This window comes from Pyricularia grisea, chromosome I (assembly GCF_004355905.1).
Source record: "Pyricularia grisea strain NI907 chromosome I, whole genome shotgun sequence".
In the NCBI taxonomy this organism is placed as follows: domain Eukaryota; kingdom Fungi; phylum Ascomycota; class Sordariomycetes; order Magnaporthales; family Pyriculariaceae; genus Pyricularia; species Pyricularia grisea.
The window spans coordinates 2,056,876-2,084,099 of record NC_044973.1 but is presented as its reverse complement, the minus strand read 5'-3'; the positions used below and the strand labels follow the sequence as shown (position 1 = coordinate 2,084,099).

The following is a 27,224-nucleotide window of genomic DNA, read 5'->3' as shown; positions in this document are numbered from 1 at the left end:
CCCGGGAGAATTTTACATTTGGGGGCCTCGGGGGCCTTGTAATCAAACGCCACGGGGAAGCTAGTTGGCTAGCAGCCCTTGCAGCCCTAGGCGACGCAGGGGAGCGGCCTGTGCGCTTCCCCGGCGACCATCCCAAGTCTTGCGTCCAATCTAGTTTAGTCAGGCCAGGTCTCGTAAAGCTATGGATGCTAGAGGAAGAGAGATGCCAGAAAATGGCTTGCAAACACAGTCCCACACATAAACCCCCCGAAGGACCTCCCTGTGTCGAGGAACCTGCCGGTCATTGCCGGATCCCAGGCCCGGAAATGGCTTCTTCTGGAACGCTCCCGGGTCACACGGTGGTAGGTGCATCTCATTTTCAAAAGCTATTTAACAAGTTCGCACTGGTATAGCCCGAGATGGTATGTATCTGCGTCACGTAGAACCTTTTCTGAGTTGAAGGGGCCCCAGTGTGTAGGTGTGCTAATAGCTAAAAGAATATCTAGTGAATGATCCTAGACAGCGAGTGCAATGCCAGTCATGATCTTCCAGTCACGGACTCAATATAATGTTACAACCTCTTGCATAAATCAAAGCTGCATGCCAGCTTGAGGAAGGATAATCTGTTCCTGAAACAAAAGCTGTGTATCGATCCATGTAGATCATATTTAAGCCTTGCAATAGCCCTGTGATTATAACCCTTGATGAAGATCAGCTCCGAAGATGATGGCACCGTCAAAACAAGTACCAAAGAAATACCGCAACATATGTAGATATGAGAGAAGAAGAATTGCCAGTCAGGTCATGAGTTCTTTGCACGTGTTATGTCAGAATGTCATCTTCCTCATCGAGTCAGCCTCATCCCTGTCGCTGAGTCTGATAGACAGAATCGAGATGACCCAGCCGGTATCAGTATTGCTCCTTTTCTGAAGCTGGCAGGTACAACGACAAAATCTTGGACCACCCTCTCCAAGAAAATCCCGAGCGTGTTTGTCAATGAGGCTATCCCGCTTCCAATTTCTCATCGTCCCCGATAGAAATGGAGGATAGTCTTTGTAAAGGTCTGCAAATTGAAAGTGCTGCACTCTTGCATACGTTTCTCGACTCGAATAGGTGACTCGAGCAAATAGCTCAAAGACTGCATTCTGTTCACTTCGAAAGAAACGCGATCCTTGGTTTAGAAGCTCTCCGATTCTAAAACACACTCGAAGGACAGCAGTTTGATTTGACACGTTGCTCAGTGAGGACGTGACTCTGACTCCAGTATTATTTACTTTACCGCTAAGAATTGTCGAGTCTCTAATGCAAGTTGAAGGCTGAGAAATTGTGATAGCCCTATTGTTATTCGTCCTGGCCAGGCCGGTGGAAGTAACGATAGGTTCGTGTATAGATGGATACTGCAGGACAGGCTGGGGAAGGCCATGCTCGAGAATCTTGCATGCATCCGACTTCATCGACGCCATGACTTCATCCCAGTCAACTTCGTAATCTAGCATGTCACAATCCTGTCCGCTGGAGTCGCCTCGACCGTGCTTGCTATTCGGGCCTCCATCTCGGCTGGCCTGTGGTGATCTCCGAAGCCTTGGGTCATACTCGTCAGCATCGCGCGACTGTTTGTCCATGCCTTCAAGCACGCTGAGAGGAGGTGTCTGGTGCGGTTTCGTGTCCGAATCTCCGTCTACGAGCTTGCTCATATCATCCTCCATGTCCGAGTCCAGGTCAAAGTCGGAGGGCAGTACACTGTTGTCTTGGGGGGCCCCATGAGAGACATCGAGCCCATCCCTCTTTACACCTACTGCGGCTGTCTTTTCATGGTAGGTTTCGTTCTCCATATCGACGTTTTCCACACACACAGGTGGCAGAGCCTCGTTACTACCTACTATTTTGACTGCTGCTTCTAGAGAAGTTCGATCAGGGCCGCTCGGCTTGCCAACATGACGTGATGAAGCCGACGATTGAGGAACGGCAGCGCTGTGACTATGGTGACCCTGGGTAGCCCTGTCCGTGACTTCATCACCGTAACTGTGTATTAACTCGCCTTTCATGGTGCCAGACGCTACGTCTGGGTTGACAATGGGACTCGATGACTGCAAATCACGTTTGTCATGGACTTGAAGGTTATGCGTAATGTCAAAGGGTGTGGGCTTGGACGGGTATGTGAGGTTTTGTAGCATCGCGCCATGGCAAATAGCTGTCGAAGACTCAGTGAGTGGAGCTATGCTGAAGGCTTCGACAGCTTTTCGAGCATCATTCGACTGGACCAAGCCTCTGTCATAGCATACTGGCTTCAAACATGACCGCTTTGATGGCTTCTGCTGCTCTTGGCTGCCATGAGATTGTGGGAGCAAGCAGGTGATGTTGATGCTAGGCCGAGGCTGTGCAGACGAACATGCGGAAGACGGTGTGCTAGGTGTCCTGACAAACGAGTGTTCTGTTGTGAGTTGGATGGTCAGCTGGACTGGCTCTTTTCTGTAGGTTATAACCTCATATCGAGTTTTTTTTTTTCATTTTCATCACGTACCCATATTTGCACTATGTCATGCTAACAATGAATTGGATTAAGCGAACAAGAGGTTCCGAGATGATTAGAGACAACCAAAGAGTAGATACCTAGGTACCTACCTTTGTCATGGGTGGTTATTGATGTAGAATTTGTTTTTTTGTTCAAAAAGAAACTTGAGATCGCTCGCCATCAGCTTCATGAAGGAAGGTGTGACCACCAATATCCTTCATATAAAACATCTTAACCTATGAGGAAAGGCAGGTACCTTGGCTGTGCGGGATTAGATGGTACAGTGTAGAGGAGGCAGGAGCATTGAAAAAATCAAATCTGCCCACCTTAGGCAGGCAGGCAGGCAGGCAGGTACGGTAGGTACCTCAATAACCAGAATGTGATATAAGATCCTTACTTAACTCTGAATTTCTTCCCCCTTGGCCGAGAACGATACGGTCTCGTCCTTTGACTGTCATATCCGCTCATCCAAGTACACTCGCCTTTTATATGGGCATATCGATGGTCATTTGATATTCTTTCACGTGTAGTAAGTAGCAACGGGCTATCTTGCGGGGGAAAAAATTGAACTTCAGCGTCGAGTCGGACTTTTCCTTCTGGGACGAGGCATGTATCAGATGCTTACGCGGGAATGAATTATCTGATACCTGTTGACAATACGAATCAGCTTGACAACCTCCTCCATTTCCCAAACATGTAAGAACCACAAAAGACAACAAAGATACAAAGCAACCATTGCTTCAATTGTCCGCGAGCTCAATATTAGCCCCACTCACACCTTTCCCGGCCTGACCACCCCTCCCAACGACGGGGAGCAGCACAAAGTACATGGCGGGCTCCAGCACCGTCAGCAAGGCGTAGAGGATACCGAGAACTGCATTGTCGCTGATCTGGTCATCGACCGGGTAGGCCGACGACTGCCGAGCCAGGGGATTGACCCGACCGTCCTCGGAATCTCCCATGAACCGCATCAGCGCCACCATCTTAACGCCTGCCATGCACGTCCCCAGGCTCCAGAACAGCACCGAAGTAGCCGTGAAGGCGCTTCGCTGCAGAGGTAGCATCCGGTCGCTCAGGACGCGGCCCACGACGACCAGGAGCGTGCCCACCGTGGCAAAGGGCAGCAGGGCGACGCCAAGATCGGCGGCCGCCAGCCGGCCCATCTCGAGCAGCTGCATGCCCACGGCCGCGATGGCGAAGAAGTAGTAGGCGCCTGCTGTTGCGCGCCGCAACCACTGCCTTGGGTTGCCGACTCTCCGGCGGCCGATCTGTTTGGTTGCGGGGAAGATGATGGCCAGAAGCACCAGTGCCGTTATGAGCAACCATGTCGGGAGTGGCATCAGGATGGTGTCGAAGAAGCATTGCGTCGGCAGGGGACTCGAAATATCCGAGACTATGTTCTGAGGGTGAAGAAGGTCGAGTGTCAGACGAACGTGTACTCGGCGTGTGTTGAAATCTTCTGCCTGCAGGCGCAACTTACAATGCCTTCTGGCCGGTTTGAGCAGAGTTCAGGCATAATGATATTGTGGTCGAGTTATTGTGCCCTTCCGAGTCTTGTTTGTTGCTTATTTGTTGTTATCGTTCCTCGCACCTATAATGACCTAGTTGCAATAGGGCTTCGCGGACGACTCTGTACAGAGAAAGAAAAAAAAACCAATCACTTACAACACTCACATTAAGATCTACGAACTCATTTTCCCAAGCTTGCAGGTATGTACTACATATATCGGTTTGCCGTGGCCTCAATGACAATACACAAAACCTAGGTGCCCCTTGTGAAACCAACCTGCTGCTTCGAGTACTTGGTAGTCCCATGCGGTGACTTTTCATGTTTCAGCGCCCCCAAGGTCGGCGTCATGTCATGCAATGCCGGTAGATCGTGGGTCTGCAACTCCTTCGTGGCGAACCCTTTCAAAACTGACAACTCTTTTTCCTTCTCTTCTTCTTTCGTCTTTTTTTTGGTCTTCGATCCTGAACTTACCAAAGTGGCCAATTACACAGATCCTAACTCTTCAGTTTTGACTTATTTTTAAAAGAATAGACTACCGGCGTCAGACAGCAAAAAAGAAAGATCACACGGGCTCCGTGGACTTGTCCGTGCGGCTTTAAGGTTATAAGCATATCGAAGGGAAGTTAAGTTGGTGCTGAGGCCTGAACCTTGGGAGATCATTATGCAAGAGCCGGTAAATCTCTACCAAAGAACGTGGAGTAAGTCCTGGTCTCGGTCGGGAACCTTTTTCTTTTGTAAATCCTCCAACCGTCTGCTTTGATCCTCCCGATAAGCAGTTCTGCGAGCTTGCGTATCTCTTTTGAGCTCCCCGTCGAGCACCTCGGCGCCGGTCTCCAGGAATTGTGCGCTGAAAACCTTCCAGTTGCCCGCCATCTGCCAGATTCTCACCACCGGGACGGGGATAAAACAGGTCGTTACTCCAAGGCACATTGCCGCCTGCTCGACGCCGCCCCGGTCTGCAGCGGGAATTATGTGTCTGCGGCAATCTAGATGTTTCTCCTATCTAAACATTTAACGTTCCTGGGTACTCAGTGCGGACAGCGACTGTGTACGTCAAACTGGCTGCTGAGCTAGAAAAGTTGTCTACTCGTTAAGGGGACCTAATATATCCCTTATCCTGTGCGAATGATGACAACCAACTGAGAATCAAATAATTAGAGCTCGGGACACTTTGCAATATTATTATATTATTTACTAGATAAAATTATCAAACAAATGTGATTCACTGCAGCTTTGATGACCTGGTTGTCGTCCTGAAGCCAGTCACCTGTCACACCCATTCAGCAAATCTCACGCATGCAAGATACATCAGCTTTGACGTTATCATTTCAAAAGAACATCATTGGTCCGGCCAGGATAAACAACGCAGCAATGGGAACTGCCAATGTCGTCCCCAGGGACACGTTGCCACCACTCGGCGACCCACCACTGCCGGGAGTATCGCCGTGTGTGCCCGACCCGGTCTTGAAGCGGTAGCTTGGGTCGTTGGTTATGTTGACGAGGTTCTGGGACACGACCGTGTCGGGCGGAGCGTAACCCCCGCCGTTGGTCACCGCCGCCGCCACGTTCTTCCAAAAGTCGCACGACGTCTTGGGCATTTGTGAGTCGGAGACCGTGCTAAAGGAAAGCGTCCCGACGTCCAGGACACCCGTCACCTGCTCCTTGCTGGTATCGGGCTGATCCCACTGTATGGTCGGCACAGTCGCGTTGCGGACGCGCCTGGTGTTTGGATCGCCCGTGGTTATGTACGACGTCATGTAGCTCTGGTAGTTGACGCTGAGACCACTGTACACCGCAGCCGTGAGGGGCGTGAATACAGAGACCAGGGATCCCGTGACCGTGTTTAGGGAAGTCAGGTTCTGGTTGTAGAACATCGTCAACAGGTCCGAACCATAAGTGCCCGGCGATACAGAATACTGCATATTCCAGACGCGACGCGAAGTTCCATTCTTGAGATTCTCAGTCATGGACCTGCCGTAGCACGTAAAGGTGCTGTCGCGCAAAAACGCAGCGAAGCGCTGCGCCTCGGTGAGGTACGGCCCTTGAACGCCCAACCCCACGGCCGGATAATTCTTGAGCATGATGTTGGTGATTCCCAGATCCTTGACATACTGAGGATACCGGTTCTCAACGAATGTGGTGAACTGGTTATCGGTCACGATGTTGGCGTCGGCGAATGGTGAGGTCTCGTCTGCGCAGTGAGACACTATCATGGAATCCAAATTCCAGAACCTGCCAGAGGCAAGCTCAAGAACCGGAAGCTGTCTGATGTACGAACCGTCCGCTGACGGACCGACAGGCCAAGATCCCTCTGGAACCATGCCCGACAGAGCGTCGTTGGCTTTTGTCAAGTCTGCTTCGCTAGCTTTTCTCAAGCAAGCAAGGCCTTGACCCTGGCAGCCGGCCTTTGAAGCGAACCCTTCAAAAACCCGCTGGATTTGACCATCGCGGTCCCACATTGATTCTAGTTATTTCGACATGGTCAGCATAACGGTTTCTTTTTTTTTTATCCCACACAAGTCCCCCCAAGTATGAGCTAGAGCAGGACTTACGGTATGATGTCGAAAGCAAGATGGCCTTTGAAAACAAGGGATCCAGCTTGCCACCTTGTGCAACAATGTGATGCATCAGAGACCCAGCACCGCTTGCTTGGCCAATGGCAGTGACGGCGTTGGGGTCACCACCGATCGCGTGGATGTTATCCTTCACCCACTGAAAAGCAGCCCTTTGGTCCCATAGGCCGGCGTTGGGCAGACCTTCCTTCTCCACGGTGGTCCCCGCGAGAAAGCCGAACCCCCCTAGTCTGTAGTTCATTACCACAACTATCGTGTTGCCACCGGCGCTTTCGATGAGGCCCGATCCGTCATAATACGGGAATTGTGGCTGGAAGGCGTCTTTACTGCCAAAGAGATAACCGCCACCGTGTATATATACGGCCACAGGCAGCTTCATAGAAGGGTCTTTTATTGCCTTGGCGGGAGCATAGATGTCGAGAAATAGACAATCTTCTTTGCCTCCCGCGAATATCGGAACAGGTTCACCACCCAAGCTACAGGAAATTAGTCTTGTTAGCTCAGTAACTCTTGAGGATTCTGTACACCTAGATACTAACAATTGATTTGGACCACTTCCAGCTGGGCCAGGACTGCCATTCCCGACGAAACTCGCCCCTGCTTGTGCAGTCTGTATACAATGAGGTCCATAACTGCCGTCCTGGACACCGTTCTCGCTCTGGGGCGCGGCGGGTTTTGCCCATCTCAAGTCACCGACGGGGGCGGCTGCGTAGCGAATGTTTTTGAATGTGTAACTGGAGTCGTTCAAAGAGGGTGATCAGAATTAGCGATGTGTTTTTTTTTTTTTTTTCCTTCCTTATTCTCATCTCTGTGTGCAAGGTGACAAGGCTTACATATCTCCAAGAGAGCTGTAGTTTGTCGCTCTATAAGACGTATAAGATAGCGTGAGGACAGGCAGCTGTCCATCCGAAGGGAGCATCACCGATGGATCGGCAGCCAATACGAAGCCAAACCCCAGCTGGAGGCATAACAGCTTCATATTGCGAGCATACATTTCAGATTCACGGGCGAACCCGTCGAAGTACAGCTCGAGATGAAGTTTGGAGGGTAGAAGGCCTCAGGACAAGAACGAGTATAGCAGCAATTTATTCCCGTTCCCAGGAACGTCAAGAAAGTGTACCCCAGCGCATCATGGCGCGGAGGGGCGAGTGGCACAGTTAATAAGATTTCCATGTTGCCAACTAAAACCTGTAGAGACCAATAAACTCATCCATAAACCCGGCGGGCAGTTCTACTCGTAATCGAGGACAATCCCAAGAAGACCTGAGGTCCGAGAACAGAAATCGAACAGACGGAGTCGAAGTTGGGATGAGTTGCTGCGCATCTATGGTCCCAGATTTGACGAGGGGTTTTCATGGTTTTTTTTTTTTTCCGACGATGAAGCGGGCAAAGCTGTATAGGTAGTAAGTAAGTTCACAAAGCCCAGAGATCATCTTGTGCCCGCCAGCAATGGCAGAGAAATGGTCAGTTTCTTGCCCGTTGGGGAAGGAGAAGTTTCAAGTTCATAACAACTATAGGCTCAAAAATCATGGGAGGCCATGATAGTAAGTTGGACTGATACCGGACTGCCCAGGCATCCAATGCGATGACACTCTAAAGATCGAGCTGTCATTGGACATAGCAGGTCGGTGCCGCGTGAGAGCGTTGCGCGTCAATTAGGCTCAGTTGACTGATTTCAAGTCCGTGTACAGTTGCTAAGCTCGGGCATTCGAACTGTGCTTACATGGTTGCGTCGTGGCAATTGTCAAAGGCATTTTGATTTCATTCAAAGCACTGGCGAAAGTAAGTAGCAATGTAGGTAGTTCGAAGATGCAAGAGGTCCAATGAAATGCCCTGGGCTGTCACCCCAAGTCGAGTTGACATTGAATGGTCTGTGGGAATCAAAATATTTGACGTGAATCACAACCTACGCGAGTAAGATGCGTTCCTGAATCCATTTTATGGATGCTCTGGCTCAAAACCAGTGGGTCAATCGGCTCCACTGTCGTTGTTCCTTCCGTATCTACTTTTGTACGTGAACAGTTAGTTACCGGTAGTAGTTCATCAGTTTTGAACCAAACAAGGACCAGCAAGTATGATATTCTAATCCGAGAACCTATCTCTCGTTTTGATTTTACATTGGTATATAAATTTATAAGGTAGGCGATCCACCCATGAATCTAATGAAATCCGCCTCGGTGTTTGTTGAAGCTTAGGTACATCAAGAAACTTCAATGACGGCAACAACCAATGGCCCGATGGCGACCTTGTGACGTCGCCGATTTTACTACGTACTTCGGCTTTTAGGTGGGGCGATCCAGCACCCCTCTTGACGCTCCCTAGCTTGTGGCGATGTCGCTTGCTGCCTTAGAACTACCTAGAATAGAAGCATTCCAAATACCTAATAATTGCTGTGAAGCGGCATCAGATTTGTAATTTTAACACCGAGCTCCGAATCTAACAACGAACCTACCTACCTAGTTATCTGTTCATCAAAGGTCATATCTATAATCTACAGCTACTTTTGCATCTTAACCGATTATTTGGAATCACGTAAAATTTGTTTCGATAAAAAAAAAAAAAAGATTGAAATCCCTAGAGTTTGGATTTGAGGCAAATTAAAAAAATCTCTCTTACTTCGCTCACTTTTTTTTAATTGGTGCTCGATGAGGTTCCTGAGATACTCTACGTGGCTCAACACTTTCCAACTCCTCACGCACCTAACCCGAGCACGAGCCGAACGCCAGATACCCATCTCCATCAAAGCCTCATCCAATTCTTCCGTGCTGCGGTCATCTATGCCGTCTATCCCTTTCTTTGGCAGCTTCTTTGGTTCCACTTCATCAAGCTCCGACAAGATGACCTACCCTGTACAGAAGTCTGACGACGAGTGGCGCGCAGTTCTTTCCAAAGGTACCTAGGGGTTTTTTTTCCCCCCTCCAACTATTTATGTTTTCATATACTGCAACGGCCAATAATCACTCAACTAACACCGCACCCATCCGCAGAGCAATTCCGCATCTTGCGTGAAAAGGGTACAGAGCGGCCCGGCAGCGGCGAGTTCGACAAGCACTCGCCCAAGTCGGGAGTCTACACCTGTGCCGGCTGCGACGCCCCGCTGTACAAGGCGAACCACAAGTTCTCCTCGGGCTGCGGGTGGCCGGCCTACTTTGACAGCATCCCCGGCGCCGTGACCAGACATGAGGATCGATCTCTGGGAATGACTAGGGTCGAGATCGTCTGCTCCAACTGCGGTGGACATCTCGGGCACGTCTTCAAGGGCGAAGGCTACCCGACCCCCACCGACGAGAGGCACTGTGTCAACAGCATCAGCCTCAAGTTTTCATCCGAGGATAAAGCTGATGCCAAGGATAGCAAAGCTTGAAATGGGGGTTGTTTGTAGGTCTGCATGCGGCGTTTGATTTGGTGGGGGTTGTGCCTTGGAAAGTAGGTAGTGTATTGAAAACACTGTCTTCCTTCAATTATGCGATCATGCAACTGCCCGTGATGTTCGCCGTGTAGCTTTCCTGGCTTTGAAGCTGTCTTTTAAGTTGAATGAGAACGTAGGTGTGTGGTTCATGGCGGCTCTCAGCATCCATTACAGCTTGTCAGGCAAGTGCTTTTGATCAGAGTTGAATTAGCTAACAGCTATATACATATGAACGAATCAAAGGGGATCAAATCAGCCTAGGTCGCACAATGTTCCGTTTGTTTGCCCCAGGTACCTCCCGTCTGTACGTGCAGTACCGACGACGAGATGTTTCGTTAATGATGTTATTCTTGTTATTGTGTCTATTTGATCCCGAATATGGCACAGCACGGAAGTGAATTGACTGTTGCTTCCAAGAAGAGGTCATGAGTTAATCGGAAAATATACGTCCCAAAATGGTAAATTGTCAAAGTGTTGTAGAGATTGATCAATAATAACAAAAATTCAATTTTGGTCCTCTGCTCGCCTGCCCCAGGTAGCCATAGCTGGCGACTCCTCAACTTGTTGTCCGTCGATTTCCATACTTCCCCTATGGGCAGATATGTCATCAGTACAAACGGAAAGAAGAAAAGAACTCCTTCCGGTGTAAAAGGCCGATAGCACGGCTACTAACAAAATAAATAAACTCTCTTCTCGCATACTACCTGCCTGCATTACAAACTGCAGAACTCTATAAATATTGGTATTTTCTGCCCCAGCCTCCTCAGTAAATAATGTCATCGAATATGTCCGCACACACTATTAGCTCTTTCTATATCCCTAGCAACCAAGGCCGGTCGGTGAATAGCAAACAATAGCAGGAAAAAAAATACCTTTATGCAAAGATGATTCACATGTTGCTGCGCTTCCCACACACAACCACAGATGCAAGACCAGTCACCGAAAAGCGCTTGTGCTGCCGCAACCGGTCTGTAAGGTCGTCGCCCTCGCTCCATATCCTCACAAAAAAACATTATATATATCTCCTTCGGAATCACGAACCACAGGAGTTCCCCTATTCAACAAGTTTGCTACAGACCAACACCCGAGAAACAGACACCACCAAGCTCAAGACTCCCATCGTCAAATACGTCGCCTTAGCAAACAACACCCACGCGGTAGGTGGCTCACCATACGCGGACACGAGTCCGGGCCCAGTCACTGCATGCGCAAGGGAAAGCTTGACAGGCAACTAACAAGACACATCGAACAGACTGGCAAGCCACCATCCTACAGCCATCAACAACTGCCCCGGGACATCCTCAGCCTTCCACACCCAAGAAAAAAAGCAACAGGATGCCCGTCACAACCCGATCGGCCAGCCGTCGCATGGCAGCGGCACAAGCCATCGCCGCTGCCGCCGCTGCCGCCGCCGCCGCCACCAAACCCTGCCAGCCCCGCATCAAATACCGGCGCGTCAACGGAAAGCCTGGGATCCTCATCAGCCCGCCGGAGGGCGTCAAGCCGAGACGTCGGGTGGTGCTGACGACGGGTGCCAGAGGCCAGAAGCTCACGAGGATCCGCGGCCCCGGCGACCGCTTGTTGGTCCGCGTCCCTGGAAAGTCGCCAGCCGCGAACACGCCAGAGCGCCGCCTGAGCACGTTCGTCAGGGGTGGTCGGGTTTGGATTCGCATCCGGCCCGCTGTTCAACAAGCCCGTGGTGCGGCCGCCAGCTCGCAAGGGCAGAGGAAATAGCCTCAATGTTTTGGCGGTCCCGGCCGGTCACCAAGTCAAGCTCGAACGCTGGCCGTTTTGCGAGATCTTTTTGTTGAGGAGAAGTCGGGATATTTTCATCGGCACACACTTCGTGGCGTTTTGTTTTGCTTCAGCTGGTCACTCCAGTGTCTAGGCGTTGTTTCTCTTTTGATTTTTGATATATCTTTCGTTGTGTGGGTGGCATTGTGTCTGCATTTATGATGCCTCTTTTCATCAGGCGAAGTTCACTTGGGATGAAAAGAATTTGGTATGACAAGCGCAACACACGGGAAGTCGGAGTTGGGATCTGAATTTGCTGGACTTTATTAGCTTTTGTTTTGTCTTCCGAGATACCCCCCAGGACAAATGGTCACGGCGTTATGAATATGAAATTTATCTTTGGTTACAAGCAAGTTAGCACGACATGACGTTCCTTGACACATCCAAACTTGAGCGATGTTGCCACAGTTGAGCTATCTCCAAGCAAATTACGGCAAAATGTGCAGAAATACAAAAACCCCGTTCAAGAATTCCAAACCAGTCAGTTGGTCAAGGGATACTGGGCTCTGGGGTCATGAAATAACACTGCGGTATTGAATTCTCGTGAACCGATAAAGAGGGCAAGTCGGAAAACCGCCTTCTTTTCAAAGAGCAGTCCAGATACGACCGAATTCGTCTGCATACTCAGCCAAGATTTCGTTCATGTCTTCCGAATTCGGTTCGTTCGCTGCCAAAGCTGCGTCAAGTTTTCGCTGAGTAGCCTGGAAGAGCTCCATCCCCTTGGTGACGATATCTATGTAGTCTTGTTGGGACCTCGCTGCAGGTTGAGGCTGACTGGTAGTAGGAAATTCAGGGCGCGTACTTGTCGATATGCGCTGATAGTCAGTTTCGCCTTCTTGCAAGTGCAAACGGGTGAGGTGGTCAGGGGTTGGTGTAAATCGACCGGGGCGATAGCCTTCTGCTTCTGTCCTGAAAACTGGTGGTGTCATGGGCGTGATTACACCACGGACCAGGCGACTAGGGGGCAGATGCGCGCTGCCGACCAAATAACGAGCCTGGATCGGCAGATGTCCAGGGTTACTGATGTTAGACGTCTGTCGGTGTCCAATGTCCATATGCTCTTGGCCGTCTTCGTAAATGGTATAAGAGGAATCAAAGCTGTCTTGAGATTCAAGGATCTGCGGATTTTGGTCGATGGGGAAGTAAGGACTTGCGGTTTCTGAGTACTGCGCTTGAGACATGCCAGAGTAAACCTCTTGTGAAGAGGTCATCCTTTCGGCAGTGGTATGAGAATTCGCTCTGTCTTTGGGGCGAAGCATGGGTGAAATCCTCATTGCCGGCGGTGGCATTTCGGCTGCTCGACGTACAAGCTGACCTCTACCATTGCGTTGCAATGGACGGTAAGGCACGGTACTCAAAAACCTTCCCGGGTGAAAGCCTGAATTTTGGCGTGACATTCCCAACTGTGGTTGCGCAGAGGAAGGCCGAGTGAGTTGAGCAGATGAAGGTCGGGGCAGCTGAGCACTCAGAGGCCGGAGGATACCAATAGGCATTTGGGAAACAGAATGCGGGCGCGTAAGAGGAGCCGCCGGCTTGAGAATCTTGAGCTTTTCGAGTTCGCTTGCAGTCTCTGAATAGTCGTCATGGCTTGCAAAGAAAACCTGCAGAGTATTTGTGGTACCATAGTCTCCCCTGCCTCTGCCTCTGCCTGTTGCTGTTGAAGCGCCAGCTTCCGCCGCAGTGGATGCCTCACGCGTCTTCAAAAAGTTGGTGAAGCTTGCCGAAGACGGATAATGCAAGGTGAGAGAGGAGAAGGCCCCTTCGGCCTTCTAGGACTCCGGCGCATCCCTCAAAGATTTTGCAAATCGGTTTAGATTGACAGACTCCTTTGATTTATCATGAAAAAAAAGTCAGGTATGTAAGCTTGACCAAGTAAAGTATAAAACAAATACCAAGCTGGTATCGAAGGAGCAGAACCCACAATGATATGGTTGCCACATAATACAGTCAGTATTTGCTCCGTTGCAAATGATCCTGCCGTCCAAGATACGCCGGGCTGCAGCTGTCGCTCATCCTTGATGACAAGTTCGATAAGACCATCTAGTTCAAGAGTAGGATCTTCGCTGTTATAGAGCACTTTCTGGAGGGGTACCACCACTGATGGCTTGGCTGCAGCGGGCGTCGTGGAAGTAGAGCGTCTTGTCGGCATATTCATTCAGCACAACCGCCACTGCAATCGGGTACAGCGCGTTCTGTGTGATGGGACTTCTCAAATATTGCCGTGATGAGGATATTGATGCCAAGTCGCCGCAGGTTCCTGATGATGGTAAAATCTCATACACCATCGAGTACAAAAAGTTCACATAATAATGATCATGAAACGAGAAGTAGGGTGTTGAATGTACACTATATTGTAACGCTAGAGACCATATGATGGCGGGGAGAGCATCGGAGTCTCGATGCTGATGGCGACGGCGCTATTTAGAATGTGGTGGAATGTCTGCCTTGTTGGAAGAAGAATGCATTCTCTGGATGTTTGGTTTGCACAACAAGGCAATGCTTTTTTTTTTTTACCTTTGCCAATTAGATGTCGCACCGAAGAAACCAGGAGGTGCGTTGACTTTTCTGCCTACCCCTAGGTACATAGGTAAGGTAGGTGGGTAGGTATGACAAAGAGAGCAAATCCTCACATTCACCTTCGCTGGGCCCGCTTCAGGTCTCTTGGTTTCACATTCAATTGTCAACCGATGGAGGCGACTGCCATGCCAATTCATACGTTCTCCAATGCATCCAATGTCACGTGCAATACTACATTGGGTGATGGGCGCTGCAGGTACAATAGGCCCACTGCAAAGTCTCCACTTCGAGTCCACGTCTGGTAGCTTGTCAAGCTCGCGTGGATTGCATTTGGCCTTGTCGCGTCCAGTCTAACGTCGTCGGCGTCAATTGCAATTGCCTTTGCATGCCTGCTTTCAAGTCACCTAAAGCCTGTTAGAGGTACTTTTCAATCTTCCACTTCACTCTATCCACCGAAAGAGCTGGTTTGGGGCTTGGGAGACGGGCACTCCATCGGTCTTCCAAGTTTGTTTCGGAAGCTAGATATTTCTCCCGTTTTGTCTTGTTTCTTTTTCCTTTTTTATTAGGCTGTCGCTTCCCATTGCGCCGACGCCGCGTAGACATCGTCTAGGCGCCCGACAGGCACGATATAATGTCGGTCGATTCGGATGATGGCGCCGAATCTTCGGGAGCCAACTCGCCCAGAAACACGTCTCGCGCATCCAGAGCCAGCAATGTCAACGCCAGGACAGCAAAAGCAAGCCCCGCCCAGAAGACCAAAGTGACGCATACTATCGACCGAACCCCAGAGTACGAAGAGTTCATCACGAAGCTTAGAGCATATCACAAACAGCGTGGAACGTCGTTTGAACCTGAGCCGTGGGTCGGAAGCGCGCATCTCGACCTGCTCAAGGTGTTTAAACACGTCGTGGCGGCTGGTGGTTACGATCATGTTTCAGCGACGACGCTGGAATGGCGCAAGTTGGCAACGGAGCTGGGGCTGGATGTTACGGACAGGAGTGCCGCAGGTGTCGCGTACGCTCTCAAGTCTGCTTTCCTAAAGTACCTAGCTGCTTGGGAGATACAGACCATTCACAACAAAGAGCCACCGCCACCCCTCATCCTCGAGCATGAGTCGGCAAAAGGAGGTGGTCTTCTGACCCGCACGCTCGAAAACTATACGCCAAAGAAGGCCGTTCCGGCTGCCGCCCGAGCCCCTAGTGTAGCAGCATCTGCTTCCGAGAACGACGAAACACCCCGCAAGGATACTCCGAGGGCTGGTGGAACCACCCGAAGTCTTCGTGTTGCGCCGCCCCAACGGGTGATATTCCAACCAGACACGGGCCCGTCCAGACAGACGCGCCATGCAGCAGCACCAGCTCAGCAGCCGGCTCAACCGCCGCCCGCTACCAATACGCCACCTGCTCAACAGCCCAAGACCCAATACCAGCCCCCACCGCATTCCCATCCGACACCGATCGCAGGTCATCCTCAGCCAGGGCATCCCCCACCTCACATGGGTAACCAAGTTCGTGGGCCATCTGTGAACTACAGCCCACAGGATCCTGAGCTCATGTCAGCCCTGGTTCAGAACTTTGAGCCGCGTCTCGAGTCACCAATGCAGATGCGACCGGTTGAGACGCCAGCAAATAATCCTGTCGAGTTTGAACGGAGACGTCGACAGGAGAAGTTCAAGGCGGCTGGCATGAAGTCCACGCAGTTGGCAATACGGCCACCACCTGGAAGTAAGTCAAACCATCCATAAGCCTGGTCGGTCATTGCATCGCATGGGATACCCCTAGCTAACATAAGTTCGTTATAGCAACTGTCTTCGAGGGCCCGAACATTTATATGCGCTGCTTATGTGCCCTTCGCTCTGGAATTCCATCTGAGCAGGCGTATGCATTGCATCACCTGGTCAAGATTTCTTTTGAGCGTGGTGACAAATTTAAATTCGAAACCTTTGCTGGACTTGCCGAGGGTCTTGTCGAAAAGGCCCTCGAGGTGGGCGGCTTGTACTTTGACGTAAACTGGACTGTTGACTACAGCGGTGACCCGGATGAGAGTGACCCCGAAGTACTCGATGGACTGAACGGCACCCCCGACATCCTTGATCGGATCGCGAAACTCCAGCCCAAGACTTATCTCGACAACATTCAGCCCGCCGACACTGCAGACCGAATGGTACACGTGACTGAAGCCGTACTGACCATTCGCAACATGGTCACGCTGCAGGAAAATGCGGTGCTCATGGCTGACTTCAACGTGCTGAGAGACCTCATCTGCATTATTCTTCATTTACCTAACAGCGACACAGTGGTTGAGATCAAACATCTCGCACTGGATATCGCAGAGCAGCTTGCCCCTTATATCGTCCTGGAGACGCTCGACCCGCTGTACCAGACCCTGCTTGCACAGCTTCACTCTACAGACCGTGGGATGATCCTTACATCTTTGCGAGCCATTGCGCGGCTCTCAATCAACCTGGGCGAGACAAGTCAGGTTCATGATGTTCCAGCCAGTATACTACAAAACATCCTGGACTGGCTTCTGTTGAACGACGACGAAATGATTGACGCCTGTTTGGACTTCCTGTACACTTACACATCGCATTTCGTCAATGTCGAAACTTTGCTCAAGGACGTCAACGCTGCATACCTTGTCAATCACCTCGTCAGGCTTTTGTCCCATGGCGCAAAGAAGTTTCAACGAGAGGTTGTCCTGGAGAAAGAGAGCAAGCTACCCTCTACCGACTTTGTACAACCTGTACCAGAGGATCTTCGCCAGCAGCTTCTGGCAATGGAAGAGCCTGAGAGGTGTTATGCATGGCTCAAATGTTTGTTTGAAGAGGATCCCGAGTCTGCAATAACACAAATCGCTATATGGCAAGCATTCCAAGCAGCGCTCAGCTTTCCGTTGCAACAAATGTCCAGACCAATGATGGGTGCGGCGGAGTTCATTAGGAACGTTTCCCACGTCTTCACACATGCTGGGGCTCAAATCGTCAAGGAGCAAGGTGAGCGCGGCGAGATTCAAAGGTTCATCATCAAGGGCGTGAGACCGCGCATCCGACCTATTGCTCAAGACGGAACGGAATACTTGCCCTGCATGTGGAGGATACCTGTCCCTCGCAATCCGAACGATCCTAGTGCGCCCCTGCGAGTTGTCAACTGTGGCCAGCACTTCTTGACTCCTGAGAAGATGTACAACCACATTATTGACGATCATCTGAAAGAGTCCCGCGATCCTAGTGGGAAGTTCATGGCCAAGGAGCGTGATCTGTTTTGCGCATGGGGAGAATGCAACAAGTACCCACGGCCACAAAAGATGCAGCTTTCTACCTTGATGAACCATGTCAAGACGCACTGCGCTGCGGCGCAGCAAAATGCGATAGTCTCTCTCAACACTGATGGCCGGCGCCCCAGACGTACCTTCATTGCGCGGCCCGCCAAGACGATCAACGTCTCTTTCGAGGAAACAGCCGCGGTGCGCGATGAGCGTTCGAACCAGGCACAGGCTGCTGGAATACCATTAAGTTCAGCCCTTGTTCTGCGCAACATCGCGCGAAACGTGAGCAAGTTTGACGGGGGCGTGGAAGACTCCTCCGAGGGCGGAGATGCTAGTGGAAAGACGCTCGAGCTGCTGTTCCGTCCAGTTACTGCCAGACTTTGTGAGATCATGATGAAAAACTGGCTCCTTGCACCATATGTCACGCAGATCTTGGAGATTACGCGGGACAACTATTAAAAATCTTGGTGTTTTTACGATATTAATCTGGATGGGCGGAGTCAAGAAAAGTGCGATGGACTTGGGGCAACGAACCATCTCTCAATCTTCTTTGGACGTAATTTCGGGGTTGTGTGTTTCAGAAGCTGGCTTAGAGCTTGTCGCAATGGTTTTCTAATTCTTTTCGGGCACGGAGTGAACGGGTTGCTAGATTTACATGATTCTCATTCTCAGTGTATAGGATGAAGTAGTGCGCTTTCTTTCCCTTTGTGTAAAAGCTTGCCTGTGATAACTGACAGACAGACCGACATCCGGTTTTGTGAGATAATAACCCGTTAATGATCTGGTATAAAGGACTATACCTATCCTGAAGATTCAAAGACAGGCGGCCACACTTAACCCTGCAAGGAAGCCCCGTTACATATCTGTTCAGTAGAGCACGATAGATAGCTTGGCGCAATGATACATGGCAAGGTTATGAATTGTTGCCCCTGTGACTAGACATGTCTTCATGCGTATCATTATCTTACAATAAGACCGTCACCCACAGATAACCATCTCAGTCTCACCGGCGTCTCCCACTTTGCTCAGCCCGTCTCTCACGTTCCAGCATTGCATCAAATTCTCTCTGTGCCCTTTCTCTTTCGCTCTCAGATTGGGAGTCTTCATCAGAGGTGTATGTCCAGTCTTGATTTGTCTGAGACTGAGAGCCAGGCTTTTGCCTCCTGGCTTCCCAAGACGACTGTGCCGAGTTTTGATCTTTGGATTGCGCCTGCCTCCTCAGCCGGTCCCAAGCTGACTCTCCTAGCCGGCCCGACGAGCGCTGCGACGGCGATTCGTCTCTCCAGTCAGGAGCCACAGGCGAGGCATCATCAAAAGGATCACCGTCATCGAAGGAGCTCTGCGGTTGCTGAGGTGGCGCAGGAGAAGCCCTTGGCCAAGTCGGACGCACCGGGCGAGTCTGGACAGGCGTGGTTTGGGCTGCCGACTGAGTCTCGGCCGATTGCCAGCCGTCGGACTGAGTGCTTTCTTCTGGCGCTTGTGTGTAGTCGTTATCATGGTTGGGCAGGGCTGGTGGCCTTTGTGGTCCACCCACACCGGCAGGGCCCGCACTCTCAGGCCGTCTGCGGGCGGCCTGCTGCATCAGCTGGTCGCGGATATCGTGAAGTCGCCGCTCGTGCTCCTGGCGCAGTTGGGCGAGTCTAGGATCGCTCACCGAACCCTTCGATGCATAGCTAAAGGCCAGCTTTCCAACGGGCTCGCCCACAGCTAAATCGCACAGTATATCATAACAAACGAACCGGACCATCTGCCAGGTCCAATGCGCAATCGCGGGAGATGTCAGGGCCGCCAGGAAACGGGGTACCGGGCGAGGACCCAGGAAGGGGAACCGGTACGTGCTGACACCCCTGTACCAGAAGAAGTACGTGCAGGCGAGGCTCGCCGGTAGGCTGGATAGCTTTTCGGCCCGGGTGCCCCGACTGAAGTGGTCTACAATGGCATCTACCTCCTCTTGCCGAAGCTCCCGGCCCGTTATGCGTGCCGGGTTGCCAATATAGCGCTCAGCAAAACGCCTGCGGTGCCTTTCTGACGACTGCAGAGGTCGCGGGTGGAAATACTCCCAATTGATGCGGGCGATGCTTGCTGCAACATGTTGGTCAGATGATGCTGAACTCGGTTGGCGGTACGCCATGCCCGGGTCGTTGAGGTCTGCCATTCAAGCTCGGTCGGGGCTTGCCGGATGAGCCCCTTAAAAGGACGCCGAGACTTTGCTTTTATGGCAATACCCGTTGATATTTTTTTTCTGGTGGAATTTGATGAATAAGATGGACAATGAGACCTTGGTTCTTTGATTTAATGTCGAGGTACCTTACCAAGGCGCCAATGATGTATGAACTCACGCTTCTTGTTGAGGCGGGATCATAGTACTGGAGTCCATTGGCCAGTAGCGGAGCTGTACAGCAAAGTGGCCCAAGCTCCTAGTCTAGTAGCAACGTTAGATTATGTCACTGAGTGGGTATTTACAATAGCGGCCCCCACCAAGACCCGTTCAGGGCCCCCTGTTTGACGCGTCGCGAAACATTAACATCGGACGCGCCCCAGATGCTAAAGTGCACTCACTGGTGGGGAGTACTACGACTACAACGTCTCTGGGTGTCTTTGACTTTGCAAGAAAACAGTCACAGTCTATTGATTCCGATTCACCCTTGTCTAAGCTCTTTGTGTACTTTTCATAATTTGACAAGGAATGCTCTCTTGACTGTGGGCAGTACAGAAATGCCTCTCCAAAAATCGTACTCTGAGCAAAGAACATCGTTTAATAATGTAGGTGACATGATCCTGATATGTCGCACTTGGCGACGCGTTCATTAAACCTTGGTGACATATTCGAACTGACTCTGCCCTCTTCACAGCGCAAACAAACGTGGCAACGCTCTAAAAGCCACTCTGCCGTTCCACCGCAACCTCCGAAGCCTCTCCCTCGTGTGTCTGAAGTTACCAAGGACAAATTGACAAAGTTTCGGTTCCAAGAACAACCTGGAGATGTTCCCCAGCCCGCCGAGACCACGGCGACTAATAAGGATGGAAAAGTCCCTAACAGACAATGCTCCCGAAATTCGTCCACCGTTATAACCATTGATAGCGATTCCGACAGGGAGGACGGTACACCCAAAGCTGCAAAAACGACAAATCCATTAGCACTTCCTTCTTACCCGCCAGATACCGTAACGACTCCAGTGGCCAGGCTGGCATGGCAGGATCTGATCCAGATGGGGGAGGGTGCCAGCGCCAGGGAAAACCAAAGAGAGGTCTCACCTAGTGACAGGATCCTCTGGGACAAGCCAATCGACCCCGAAGACACATTTATAACTCCGGCTCATCCAGGGAGAGGGAGAAAAAGAGCCCGGAGCTCTTCGCCGGTGTCTTCACCAGCTCATGCCAGGTTCGACAGCCCTGTAATCGACGTCAAGCAGCTCACGAATGCGTTAAAGTCGCCCCATGCGGATCCTGCATTCGATCTCTGGGACAGATTTTCAGTATGCAGCGCCGTCAAGAAGACCACGCCCAATGCTGGGAACCCTGCACTCGCCCATTTGATCGCCTCCTCGTCACCTCGTCCCGTCAAAGGCGGGGCGACCCTACAGACTGAAAGCAGTCTCCGGAGAGCGATAAGCTGTGGAAACGGCGTCAACTGGCCAAAGCGACGGAAGGTCCATACTTCGAGTATTGAGTCTCCAACTAGCAAGCTTAAAAGCGGCCGTCGACCCGACTCGAAGTTGTCCATGGTATCAGCCTTGCTGGAGACCGTGACTGGAGAAATCGAAAAATCGAACGCAAGTCAGGAGTACGAGACTATGCCGCAGTCGCCATCTCCTAGTAAATCTCGTAGTTCGCCGCGAAGATCGAGAACACAAGGCCCCAAGTCACCCATCACAAGATCACCAATACACTCAGGCTTGGGCCTTGCCAACTTGAATGATGAAAATTCTCACAAGCCGGTTGATTCTACGTCGGATTATGGCGATGATGACTTTGACGACGATACTCTAATGGAGCTCGACGCTACGTTAGTCGCGCCCGAAACCCCAAGTGGTCCTAACCCGGTTCTGGCGCAGCCCATTCAACCCCCTGAAAAAGCGAAACAAACGTTCGTCGAGGTTGAAGACGAGTTTGGCGATATGGACGATGACCTGTTCGAGGCAGCAGAGGGGCTTTTAACCCACCTGGAGTCTAGATCAACATCACAGCACAGAGTTGAGCCCCAACCTAACGAAGTTATATCATTACCGCAACATTCAGACTCGGATGCTAAGCAACATAGTGCCGGTGTTCAGTTCGGGGATGCTGGTTCTGATGACTTTTTCGGTGATGATTTTGGTGGTGATTTTGATTTTGAAGCGGCGGAGTTGGCAGCTACGCAGTCGGCCCAACAAGGGGCGGTATGTAACCAAGCCACACGGTCTGCCAGGGCTTCTGCTTCTGCTTCTGCTTTGACACATGTACGTACAGATACGTAGTCGACATAGGGCTACAATTTACTAAGACGACATTTTAGCCCAGCCAAAAAGCCCGAGTTATTCAAAGATACAAGGTCACCCGTGTGGATGATGCTGTGTACACCACCGACACAGGGCGAGACTGTCCGGAAAAGGTAAGTTAGCTCTGTTTCAAGCCTACCGTGGTATACAATCTTCATAACGTGAGCTAACACGATTGTCTGCCATAAGATCCTCCTCTTAGTGGAGGACACGACCAAAGCAAATGTAACAGTGCACCTTCGTGGAGACTGGATCGAAACTCCCGTCAGCACCAAGGCGTTTGTTCATATTATCGGAGATTTTGAGCATTCAGGGAGATGCATCATCGACAATTCACAAAACATGCTCATCTTGCATCCAGATCAGCTCATTTCATCTACCGTTGTGGCAGACTCATTCAGCTGCACCCGGCGCGCCGTCTTGCAGGACCGGGTCAAGGCCACCAGTGAAGCCTCGCCCCCTCTTGTTTATGGCACAATGCTCCATGAGATCTTTCAAGAGGCACTCATGGCCAACAAGTGGAGTCCTGAGTTCCTGACCGCGTTGGTTGACAAGAATATCGGCCGCCATATAGAAGACCTTTACACAATCAAGGTGAGCCTTGGGGAGGCTCGTGAGCATCTGTTGTCAAAGATGCGGGAGATGAGGTCATGGGCCGAAGCCTTTGTTTCGAGCTTTCCAAAGGTTAGTAAGAAAACAAAATTCCCTTCGCGATTAAGCACATAATACGCCAGTAGCATACTGACCACATTTACAGTCTGATGCAATTGTTCATGGCCGCAACGGCGAGAAGGCCAACATGTGTGTGAGCAAGCTCCTGGATGTAGAGGAGCATGTCTGGTCACCTATGTACGGCTTAAAGGGCAACATCGATGCCACCGTGCAAGTTACCATGAAGGATGGCAACCACCGCCGTAATCTGACGGTTCCTTTTGAAGTCAAGACTGGTAAAAACGTAAACAGTAACCACCAGGCCCAGACGGCATTGTACAGCTTGCTACTGTCCGACCGATACGATATCGAGATAGTCTACGGTATCCTCTACTATATGGAGACTTCACAGACCATCAGGATACCCGCGGTTCGTCACGAGCTCCGGCACATGATTATGCAGCGCAACACTTTGGCATGCTACATCCGTGAAAGAAGCGTTCAACTGCCACCGATGAAAAAGTCCAAGAATGCTTGTGGTAGATGCTATGCGCAAACTTCATGCTTCATCTACCACAAGCTTGCTGATGACGGAGATGGCGAAACAAGCGGAATGCAGGGCAAGTTTGACGAAGTTGTCCAGCATCTGACGCCGACTCACAAAGAGTTCTTTCTGAAGTGGGAGGATCTCCTCACCAAGGAAGAGAAGGAAAGTCAGAAGCTCCGTCGGGAGCTCTGGACAATGCTCAGTACCGAACGTGAGAAGGTAGGACGGTGCTTCTCGAATGTCATCCTCGAGGAAGGATCGGCAGTCGAAGACAAAAACAGCCCCAAGATCAATCGGTTTCAGTATAAATTTCTCAAGGATGATGCCCCGAGCAACTTCTCTTTCATGGAATCGCAACTTGCTGTGGGTGAGCCTATTGTGGTTTCAGATGAAGACGGTCACTTTGCACTGGCTCTTGGTTTCGTGGTGGCAGTCACGAAACGGAGGATTACCGTGGCTGTGGACAGAAGACTTCACAATGCTAGGATCCGCCAACCGGGCTTCGATGAGGTCAACAACCAGGTTTTCGCAAGTATCATGGAAGTTGGGCCCGATAGGATCGGGACCCAACCGCCTCTCGGCACTAAGGAGCCTGTGATTCGGTATCGTTTGGACAAGGATGAGTTCAGCAATGGAATGGCTACAGTGCGCAACAACCTTGTTCAAGTCATGGCGAATGGTCCTTCGGGCTCTGGGGATCTTCGACGGCTCGTCGTTGATCTGGAGCCTCCAACCTTCAAGGCAGTGGCAACCCAGTACGAAATCTCGGACGGCGAGAGTCTAAACGTGGACCAAAAGAAGGCCGTCGAGAAGGTCATGAGCGCTAAAGACTATGCCTTGGTGCTCGGAATGCCGGGAACGGGCAAGACCACTACTATCGCCCATATAATCCGCGCTTTGATCAGGCAGGGCAAGAGCGTCTTGCTGACATCGTATACCCACAGCGCCGTCGACAACATCCTCTTGAAATTGAAAGGTGATAGCATTCCAGTGCTGAGACTTGGTGCTCCTGCCAAGGTACACCCTGAAGTTCAGGAGTTTGTTACTCTGGCAGCGCAGCCGATGAACTCTTTTGAGGAGATCAGGACTGCATGGCACGACCTACCAGTGGTTGCTACAACATGCCTGGGCATCAGTCACCCCCTATTTAACGAGCGCACTTTCGATTACTGCATCGTGGACGAAGCTTCGCAGATTACATTACCCATCTGCCTTGGCCCGATTAGAATGGCGCGTACTTTTGTTCTAGTCGGCGACCATAACCAGTTGCCGCCCCTTGTGCAAAATGAAGAGGCGCGGAAGGAGGGGCTCGATGTCAGCCTTTTCAAGCTGCTTTCAGACACTCATCCTGACTCAGTCGTCAACCTTGAGCACCAATATCGCATGTGCGAAGATGTCATGGCTTTGAGCAACGAACTCATCTATGAGGGCCACCTCAAGTGTGGCACAGAGGAATTACGCTTCCGCAAGCTCGACATACCATTCCCAGAGGCTCTGTCACGGCATCACTACGACGCATCATCATTCATGTCTCTGAGCAGATCACAACCCATGTTTTCCTTGCCCAAGTCATTCTGCACAGGGGGGAATTCATGTTGGCTGCATCATTTGGTTGACCCCGACACCCGGGTTGCCTTTGTCAACACGGACGCGTTGCCCGACAGTCGCGAGGAGGCAAAGGGCAACAGGATCGTCAATCCTGTAGAAGCGCAGCTGGTGGTGCAGCTTGTCGAGTCACTAATGACTCTTGGTGTCCCGGCAAACGAGATTGGTGTTATGACGCACTACCGCTCGCAGCTTGCCCTCTTGAAGCACAAGCTGCTGCGGGGGAGGAACGCGGGCGATGCGGCTGCCGTGGAAATGCACACGGCCGACCGCTTCCAAGGGCGTGACAAGGAGGTTGTGGTGCTGAGCCTGGTGCGCAGCAATGAGGCGTGCCACATTGGAGACCTCTTGCGCGACTGGCGACGCATCAATGTCGCCTTTACGCGCGCAAAGACAAAGCTGCTTGTAGTTGGAAGCCGTGAGACTCTCCGCGGATGTGGAGCCGACGAGATGTTGTCCAAGTTTGTGAGGCTGATGGAGGATCGCAACTGGGTTTGCGATCTGCCTGCGGACGCCCTCGAGTCGCACTTGTTCGAGGACGGTGGTATTGCGGCAACAGGAACAACCATTGCGCCCACACAGGCATCCCCCCGAAGAAAGTCACCAAAGAAGACGTTCGGTGCGAATGCCTTGCCAAAGCTGTCGTCGGCCGGCGTGTCGAAGGTCGGTGGAAAGGAGAATGTCCCGCCTGACAGACGGCAGCCGACGAAGAAGGCTGGGATTGGAGCAAAAATGCTTACGAAGGGTAAGCCTATTCTTCGGGATATTCTCAATGACATGGCCGGCGGTGGATTTTGAGTCAGCCTTTAAAGTTTCAGGGGCCAGCGCAACGTCATATTGTCTTTGTTGTTCTGGAGAGTGTATTTTTTTGTGATAACATTGGGGGTTTCAAAGTAATGAAAAACTAGCATGAGGAGTATTTTCTAGGAACAGCATTGATGGGGACTTTTTTTTATTTTTTTAATTCGAGGTCAGCATTGGGATATCTGGGTTGGGTGAAAAATGGGTTATGGGTATGGATACACCATGGATTACTTGAGTACGAATATGAATGATCTCAATCGATTCGGGTATGATTCTTGGGCTAGAAATATTTAGACTGGGCGGGCCTGAAGTGGTCAGGGCCCTGAAGTGGTCAGCACGCACCCCACCAAATTTGTATGCGATCGTAGCTATAATCAACACAACAACAAACTTGACGCGTAAATATACCCACCACAACGTTGTTTTAAAGCCGTAAAAAAGCCGTGATGTCTTCAGATTTGGAGTATCGCCTATTAAAGGCCGTGATTTTGGTGCAGGCGGGCGTACCTAAGGCGCAAACCGCCAAAATCTGGTTAATATCGCGAACCACGTTAAAACGACGCGTTAAAGGAGGAATAATCCGGTAATAAGCCTATAAACAATATTAGATTTTATTTCCAAAACAAAAATCGTTTTTTTATAGCTGGATTAAAAACGAAAAACAAGCAAAAAGGGCGCCGACGCACCAAATCGTTAAGAAATTCGCCTTTTTAATATTTCCAACCGAACGACGAACATACGTTTTTGGCCGGCGTTGGTTTAGGGCTTTTTTACGGCGCCACCCAACGATCCGCACCAAAATTGGGCGTTTATTAAAAGGAACGAAAACCAAAAAAATTATTGGTAAAATTATTTACAAATTCCAAACGCAATATCGACGTTTTATTAAATATTATTTAATTTATTAACAAAATATCGTAAATATAAACGAATACGGGTTTTAATAAAATAATACAAAAACGGAAACGGTGTTGGGATTTTATTTGCAATTTAAAATTAAAATAAAAAATTTAAACAATTTAATTTGGACGTCGATTATCGAAACCGTAACCGTTATAGGCAAAAAATTAATTCCGGTCGTAATATTAAAAAACGCAACGTTATAAAGGTAATAATTTCCGGTTTTATTTCCGATTTGGAAATTCGATTTAACCCCAATAGATTGGAGTTTATTTAAAATCGCCTTTAAATGGTTAAATAAAGTTTATTTACCGGAAACAAAACCGGAAAACCCGTTAAAATACCGGTTATTAATGTTTAACGAATATATAACGCACACGTTAACAAAATTTATATATAACGTTTATTGCAACCGTATTATAATCGAATATTTACCTTTTTATTCCTTATATTTTATTTAACCGTTCGACGTATCGGTATTCAACGCTGTAAAAAAATATTATTGTTAAAATACGAGATTTTTCGCTAATATAAATATTATTGCACCGGAGCAAAAAAAAAGGTTTATCCAAATATACGAACAGGCTTTTAACGCAGGGATTTTTAACCGGAATGTAATTGCAGGTTTTAAAAAAACCGGAATTTGGCCGCCTTTTTCGAATAAAACGGCTACACCTA

General features: G+C 50.3%; 9 protein-coding genes across 9 annotated transcripts; 5 read left to right on the top strand and 4 right to left on the bottom strand.

The window, feature by feature from the left end:
* Positions 1-56: 56 nt before the first annotated feature.
* Positions 57-659, top strand: PgNI_05652 (uncharacterized protein; the record flags this gene model as incomplete). Its single annotated transcript, XM_031125683.1, has 2 exons — positions 57-341; positions 486-659. Coding segments are annotated over 2 exons (288 nt in total), but the record flags the coding sequence as incomplete, so codon positions are not given.
* Positions 660-1,156: 497 nt separating this feature from the next.
* PgNI_05651 (uncharacterized protein) lies at positions 1,157-4,007 on the bottom strand (the record flags this gene model as incomplete). The annotated part of the gene is made up of 4 exons (XM_031125682.1): positions 1,157-1,173; positions 1,259-2,410; positions 3,270-3,891; positions 3,972-4,007. The coding sequence occupies 4 exons, from the start codon at positions 4,005-4,007 to the stop codon at positions 1,157-1,159; spliced, it is 1,827 nt and encodes a 608-aa protein (XP_030981799.1).
* A 1,322-nt stretch (positions 4,008-5,329) lies between these two features.
* On the bottom strand, positions 5,330-8,013 carry PgNI_05650 (uncharacterized protein; the record flags this gene model as incomplete). Its single annotated transcript, XM_031125681.1, has 4 exons — positions 7,408-8,013; positions 7,114-7,308; positions 6,554-7,050; positions 5,330-6,465 (listed from the first exon to the last, which is right to left on the bottom strand). Exons 1-4 carry the CDS (start codon positions 7,566-7,568, stop codon positions 5,330-5,332), a joined length of 1,989 nt encoding a protein of 662 aa, XP_030981800.1. The 5' UTR covers positions 7,569-8,013.
* A 998-nt stretch (positions 8,014-9,011) lies between these two features.
* PgNI_05649 (uncharacterized protein) lies at positions 9,012-10,041 on the top strand. Its single transcript, XM_031125680.1, has 2 exons — positions 9,012-9,466; positions 9,562-10,041. Exons 1-2 carry the CDS (start codon positions 9,220-9,222, stop codon positions 9,936-9,938), a joined length of 624 nt encoding a protein of 207 aa, XP_030982565.1. The 5' UTR covers positions 9,012-9,219; the 3' UTR covers positions 9,939-10,041.
* A 1,277-nt stretch (positions 10,042-11,318) lies between these two features.
* On the top strand, positions 11,319-11,717 carry PgNI_05648 (uncharacterized protein; the record flags this gene model as incomplete). The annotated part of the gene is made up of 1 exon (XM_031125679.1): positions 11,319-11,717. The coding sequence occupies one exon, from the start codon at positions 11,319-11,321 to the stop codon at positions 11,715-11,717; it is 399 nt and encodes a 132-aa protein (XP_030982564.1).
* Positions 11,718-12,361: 644 nt separating this feature from the next.
* On the bottom strand, positions 12,362-13,926 carry PgNI_05647 (uncharacterized protein; the record flags this gene model as incomplete). The annotated part of the gene is made up of 2 exons (XM_031125678.1): positions 12,362-13,546; positions 13,699-13,926. The coding sequence occupies 2 exons, from the start codon at positions 13,924-13,926 to the stop codon at positions 12,362-12,364; spliced, it is 1,413 nt and encodes a 470-aa protein (XP_030982769.1).
* A 999-nt stretch (positions 13,927-14,925) lies between these two features.
* PgNI_05646 (uncharacterized protein) lies at positions 14,926-18,217 on the top strand (the record flags this gene model as incomplete). Its single annotated transcript, XM_031125677.1, has 2 exons — positions 14,926-16,018; positions 16,096-18,217. The coding sequence occupies 2 exons, from the start codon at positions 14,926-14,928 to the stop codon at positions 18,018-18,020; spliced, it is 3,018 nt and encodes a 1,005-aa protein (XP_030981829.1). The 3' UTR covers positions 18,021-18,217.
* Positions 18,218-18,564: 347 nt separating this feature from the next.
* On the bottom strand, positions 18,565-19,716 carry PgNI_05645 (uncharacterized protein; the record flags this gene model as incomplete). Its single annotated transcript, XM_031125676.1, has 1 exon — positions 18,565-19,716. One exon carries the CDS (start codon positions 19,714-19,716, stop codon positions 18,565-18,567), a length of 1,152 nt encoding a protein of 383 aa, XP_030982566.1.
* A 553-nt stretch (positions 19,717-20,269) lies between these two features.
* PgNI_05644 (uncharacterized protein) lies at positions 20,270-25,640 on the top strand (the record flags this gene model as incomplete). Its single annotated transcript, XM_031125675.1, has 5 exons — positions 20,270-20,324; positions 20,414-22,000; positions 22,057-22,152; positions 22,229-22,723; positions 22,797-25,640. The coding sequence occupies exons 1-5, from the start codon at positions 20,277-20,279 to the stop codon at positions 25,638-25,640; spliced, it is 5,070 nt and encodes a 1,689-aa protein (XP_030981832.1). The 5' UTR covers positions 20,270-20,276.
* Between the last annotated feature and the right edge of the window lie 1,584 nt (positions 25,641-27,224).